Source organism: Rhinolophus sinicus, chromosome 14 (genome assembly GCF_057876585.1).
Source record: "Rhinolophus sinicus isolate RSI-liver-muscle chromosome 14, RSI-T2T, whole genome shotgun sequence".
Taxonomy (NCBI): domain Eukaryota; kingdom Metazoa; phylum Chordata; class Mammalia; order Chiroptera; family Rhinolophidae; genus Rhinolophus; species Rhinolophus sinicus.
This window is the reverse complement of record NC_142514.1, coordinates 25,200,682-25,206,632: the sequence shown is the minus strand read 5'-3', so window position 1 is coordinate 25,206,632 and position 5,951 is coordinate 25,200,682. Positions and strand designations below refer to the sequence as shown.

The window sequence follows — 5,951 nt, the reverse complement described above, 5'->3', positions numbered from 1 at the left end:
CCTCCCCACACTCCAGATTTAATCAGCCTCCAAGGATTCTAATTAACTGTTTTCCAAATTGTCAAGCTCATTTCCACCAAGTCCTTCGCACAAACTGTGTCCTCTAATTGCAATGCTCCCCTCCTAGTTTTCGCAAGGTTGGCTTCATGTCATTCATCTCAGCTCAGATGTCAACTTATTAGGACATCCCTGACCATCCAGTAAAAGGCCACCCAGTCACTATCACATCACCCTATTTTAATTACCTGAAGAACTTTTATCATAATTTTCTTGTTTTTCTTATACACCCCCCCCCCCCCCACACACACACACACCAGTAGATTTAAAGGTCATCAATTCTGGGAGCTTGTCTCCTTGGTCACCGCTATGGCCAGAACCTGGGAAGGGGCCTGACACATGGTGAAGGATCAATGAATATTTGTTGAATGAATGAATGACTCCAATGAAGGGGAGAATCCAATGACATTTGCCGGGGGTTGCAAGAGCGTGAGCACGACGCTCGCAAGGCATTCTGGGGATTGTAGTTCGGGATCACCCCGCGGTGGCGCGGGCCTGCGAACTGAGCGCTCTCTATGCTCTGGGAGGACAGAGCGGCGCCGTCGTTGCTATGGCTTTTCAGTCTCGCCGCTGGAGGGAAGCCGCCCAGCTAGGCGCCCACTAGCTCTGGCGCCAACGCGGACCGGGAAGCGGAAAGAATCCCGCGTGGTGGGTCCGGGGACCCCCAGGGCGGAGCGCGAGGAGACCGGAACCCCGGAGGACAGCGCGAGCAGCGGAAGCGTTTACTTCACGATTTGCTGAGTGTAGCTCATCTCCCCCAGCCCACTCCCACGGCTCTGTGAGTAAAGGCTCGTCACCGTCCTCACTTTACCGATGGGCTAACTGGCTTGAAGAAGCTAAGTGGCTTGCTCGAGGTCTCCCTCCCGGGAAGTGACAGAGCCCGTCTTAGAGCCCAGCTCTGCCTCGTTGCAGTCATGGTGCGGCCCCAAACCTCCGCTTGGGCACAGACTTCTGGTGGAGCCTGGTGGGGTCGTTAGACCCTTCCAGCCCAGCTCCCAGTCTCCCTCATCAGTGGCTTAGGCTGGCTTGCCACACGTAATGCCACCCTGCTCAGCCCTGTGGGGATTCTGAGTGAGGTCTTAAAGAAAATTCCACCACCTTCCACTCAGAGTCTGAAAATAGGGATGGATAAAACAAAATTACATTAATAAAATATCAGGGCATGTTGAAAGCAAAGGAAAGTACATTTAATGTGGTGAGATTCTGTTAGCCTTATTTAGCCTATGGTTTAATAGATGTGGAAACAGGTTCAGAGACATTGAGTAACTAACTGGCCTAGGTTTACAGTTTGTGGGTGGAGCGGAAATTCCATCCTAGGTTTCTCAAAATCTGTGTGCTTTATATGTTCCTTTTTTTTTTTTTTTTTTTTTTCAATTAATGACCTAAATTTCTACTTACATGGCGACTGCATATTGTAGATAGACCAGTCGTTCTCACTGGGCCCCAGACCAACAATCAGCATCAACTGAGAATATGTTAGAAAGGCACATTCTTGGGCCCCACCTCAGACCCACTGAGTTACAAACTGAGAATGGGGCCCAGTGATGTGTTTTAACGAGTCCTCCAGGTGATTCTGACACACACTAATGTTTGAGAACTACTGGTGATTTCACCGGGGGGGTCATGTTAAAATGCAGATTCTTTCAGAAGGTATGGGGAGGGACTGAAGATTCTGCATCTCTAACAAATGCTTGGGTGATGCTGAAACTGCTGGTCCATGGACCATACTTTGAGTAGCAAGGGGATAAACTACACCTTAGAGCAGTAGTTCTCAAACTTGGATACACTTAGAATTACCTGAGGAGCTTTTGAAACATAGGACACCTGGGGCTCCACCCTTGACCAAATGAATCAGAATCTCTGGGGTGTGGCAGTCAGGTAAAAACCCACCAGGTGATTCTAACATACAGTGCAGTTTCAGAACCCCTGGTGTGGAATTTGGAGGAGGGAAGCCACGGATTTTGAATCCCAGCACTTATCAACTGTGTGACCTTGGGCAAGTGACTTAACCTCTCCTGGCCATATTTTCCTCGTTTATAAAATAAGTATAAGTAATCCTTGGCTTACCGGGCTGTGTAAGAGCTTTATGAGGTGTGTATATGCAGCGCCTGGCTCCTCCAGGTGCTCTACAGACTCAAAAACTGGGGAGGTGGGCAGACCTGGGGAAGTCTGTGCTGGGGATTTTGTGCTAGACCCTGGTGGAGGGGAGTTGGCAACTGCACCCCTTAGCTTGCTACAGCTCCCCTCTGTGTGCTCCTCCCGCAAGCAGCCAGCAGTGTGGAACAATGGCGGTGAGCCACTCGGTGAAGGAGCGGACCATCTCTGAGAACAGCCTGATCATCCTGCTGCAGGGCCTCCAGGGCCAGGTCACCACTGTGGACCTGCGGGATGAGAGCGTGGCCCATGGACGCATAGACAACGTCGATGCCTTCATGAACATCCGCCTGGCCAAGGTCACCTACACAGACCGTTGGGGGCATCAGGCCGAGCTGGATGACCTCTTTGTAACCGGCCGGAACGTCCGTTATGTCCACATCCCAGACGACGTGAACATCACTAAGACCATCGAGCAGCAGCTGCAGGTCATCCATCGGGTACGCAACTTTGGCAGCAAAGGTCAAGGCCGGCGGGAATTTCCCACCAAAAAGTATAAATGAGGTTGACCCTTCAGCAAGCCCCAGTCCCCACCCAGGTTCCTTCTGAGTTCTACTGAGCCAACGACTGCCTGCTCTCCCTCCCTTTCCAGGTTCTGGGAAGGGAGCAGGGCCAGCCCAGAAACTGGTGTCTGACAGACAACACCTGTCACAGTTGCCTTTCACAGGGTTCCACCTCCCGGATTCATCCTGGGACCCAGAATCCTATTTACCTGTGGCCTTGGGGTAGATGACAATCCCCCTTTCGATCAGTTGCACCTGAATTTGTGATTTACTGATTTAGGGAATCTGTCAAATAGTTTTCAACCCTCACACAGTGAGGATTATTAAATGTGCTGGGCCTCAGCCACCCCTGAATATCCCTTTTTCTCTTGCAGTTGTGTTTGTTTTCTCATAAAACTAAACTTGGACACAAACAAGTCCGTGCCTCTTGCTTCCCCTGATGAGAGTGGGTCCCCTTTTGGTCCTGTGTCCTAGGCTGCTGGGTCTCAAACTTGGCTGCACATTGGACTCACCTGTCCCACACTCATCTATTTGGATTTCGCCGGTATGGGGGATGGCCCGGGCATTGGATTTTTGTAAGTTTCCCACATGATACTGCTATGCAGCAAAGTTTGAGAAGTGTAGTAGGAGAGTCCTTCAGTCTGGTCAGGTGGAAAGTGGCTTTTCTGTTCAGATTCCCTATGGAGGAGGCTGGTAGTCTCATTGCATTTCCTCAGGGGGAGAGATTGGAGTAATCCTGGGCCCTCCCCTCAAGTGTGGGAACTCCTCCAACAGCAAGTAATCAGGCTCCAACTCTGAGAGTCACTGGGTCCTCAGGGAAGAAAGGATTCTGAGGTTAGAACCCAAGTCTTTGTTGTCACTGCCTTGCAGCCAGACCAGCCCTGCCACAGGCAAACCACCATCTCAGTAAAAGCAGCTCCGTCCTGTGGAACCAGAGGGTTTGTCTTCATCAAACAAACATCCACAGAGCAGCTACCTAGTGCTCGGCCTTCTCCTGAGCACACACTCACAATAAGATTTGCTACCTTCTGGAGGGGAACTTATAATCTAGTGGAAGAGGTGATCAGTAACCACAAAAAAGATTCAGCCAGAGAACTGCTGTGCCAGAGTTGTGAATAAGGCACTTTAAGATGCTGTCATTTCTTGAGGGAGATTTGAGAGGAATATTCATTTGGGCATGAATTTACATTCCAGCACAGTCTTTGTCAAAGTGTTGTCCTTGGACCACCTCATGAGAACCAACTGGGATGTGTCTAGAAAAGCCACTTTCCTGGCTCCCTTTCCCCAGACTTGAACCACAATCAAGCTGGAACCCTGCATTATTCATTTAAATTTAAACGGAGAAGGAGCCTGCCATTTAAAGAGCCAAAGGATAGCAGAGGAAACTGCTAGTGCAAAGGTCCTGAGGTGGGAAAGCTTGGGAGTTTGGGGCAATAACAATACCATTGCCCTTACTGAGGCAGGAGAAATGGGAGAGGGGTGGGGCAAATGACACAAAGACCTTGTGGGTAAGGAGTGTAGCTGGTTCCAATTCTGGGGTGTAAGAAATATAACTTGAATTTTCTCTAACTCAAGTGAATTCATGTTTTGCCTCACTCAGCCAGTGTCAGAAACTTAATTGCAATCCATTCAAAGTTACCCCCACTTTCCTTGGAATTGGTCGAATTCTAGGGTACTTCCTTTCAAGGCACCAAAGCATGGGAAGGGTAGTTAATCTGGTGGTCATTCAGTCACATTAGCATCCACTGAAATGTCCTCGTTTTGTTCTGGCATTTTGTCATCTATCTACTCAGGTTGCACAAGTCCACGAGGGTTTTGTTCTGGTGTTTTGTCATCAGCCCACTTGGGTTGCTGCTGAGTTGCTCTTCTCTGACCAAAGACCGCCTGACCTCCCCTTCAAGTGTAACCCATACCCCTCTCAGTGTTTCGATTTTTGTTCTACTTTTCCCAGGCCAGTCAGGCCCCAATTCTTAGGGTCTTAGGTTAGTTAGGCCCTGTTTGCCCAAATGCAGCACACAGCTGTTTCTTCAGAGGGTTTTGTTACTTCTTGGCCTTCCCCCAGGAAAAAGAAGCACAACTCTTCCTGTTTTCCACTCTCTGAGACCCAGCTGATACCCTCCAGCTACCAGGCTGAAAAGAAGCTTCTTTCTTCTCAGGGACCACCCCCAGGTCAGTCTCCCAGATGCCCGTGTCACACAGTTTTCTAAATTTGTATCTGCTCAGAAATTCTTTCCATTCCTCTCTGAAGCCTAGGCCTTTGGAATTCAGAAGCTAAAAATGAACTCTGCATTCTGTTGTATCATTTATTTCCTGACAAGGAATGCAGAGTAACCTAGCTATCTGCATAAAGGAAAGGCCAAGAGACACCAAGGAAGAGATTTAGAAAAAAAAAAACATTGCCAATGTCATCACCCCATTGGAGTTTGGGTTTTGTGCTACTCGTGGTGTGGCCTTTATTCAAGCTCAGACATAAAGCATTGTGGGGTCCTAGGTGATGACTGAGCCCTCAGGAATTCTGACTGCTCAGGTGGTATGGCATGTCCCCTCTTTCCCTTCTTGTTTCTGGAGAGAAGAGTACAGGGGTCTCTGTCTCTGATTTGCAGGAGGGGACTATCAGGACTCTGAGGAGAGCTGGGTGGGCATGCAGCTTGAAGGTCCTGTCTCCCTGGGGGCCATACAAGTGACACAGCATCTCCAGCTCTCAGCTGGTTAGGACATGAAGGGACTTGAAGGAGAACATCCAGTTCAGTGAGTTCCAGTCTGGTATCCCTGCCTGAAAGATCCCTGAGGGCAGTAGGGGTCCCTTGAGTTCTTATCAATGTTCTAGAAGGACCCAGAGAAACAGCACATAGTATTGGAGGGTAACCAAGCTGGCTTGGTCTCTGCTTTGGGCTGTAATTATACCAGCAGGATGGTGGTCACCTTGGCTTGCTCTTTCTGATCACAAGCTCTAATGGCTATAATACGAGGCGGTGATCAATAAAAAGGGGAAAATGACTTGATGCAAGTTATATGAGAGACAAAATCTTACTGAATGTGAGGCTTGTGTGGAGGGAAAATGCTAAAAGAAGCTTTGGCAGTGAGATGGTTGGGAACCACTGATCCAGTACAACTCTGCCTTTTTACAGTTGAGGAAACAGGCCGTTTCCTCAGGGGGAAGGGGAAAGGGGTCTTCTCAGGTCCCATGTTTAACTTATTGGCAGAATGCCAAGATGGTCATCATAAGTAGCTATCACT

The 5,951-nt window shown here is 49.1% G+C and overlaps 1 protein-coding gene across 2 annotated transcripts; it reads left to right on the top strand.

Annotated features, from left to right (window-relative positions):
* The first annotated feature begins 515 nt into the window (after positions 1-515).
* On the top strand, positions 516-3,070 carry LSM10 (LSM10, U7 small nuclear RNA associated). 2 transcript variants are annotated; one of them, XM_019726544.3, is made up of 2 exons: positions 516-835; positions 2,327-3,070. In XM_019726544.3, exon 2 carries the CDS (start codon positions 2,343-2,345, stop codon positions 2,712-2,714), a length of 372 nt encoding a protein of 123 aa, XP_019582103.1. In that variant the 5' UTR covers positions 516-835; positions 2,327-2,342; the 3' UTR covers positions 2,715-3,070. The 2 variants fall into 2 exon arrangements, with proteins under 2 accessions (XP_019582103.1, XP_019582104.1); XM_019726545.3 differs by having other exon boundaries at positions 522-835; positions 2,324-3,070.
* Positions 3,071-5,951: the final 2,881 nt, after the last annotated feature.

Excerpts from the sequence above, each read along its gene's own strand:
- LSM10 (XM_019726544.3), top strand. The coding sequence starts at position 2,343 with ATGGCGGTGAGCCACTCGGTGAAGGAGCGGACCATCTCTGAGAACAGC.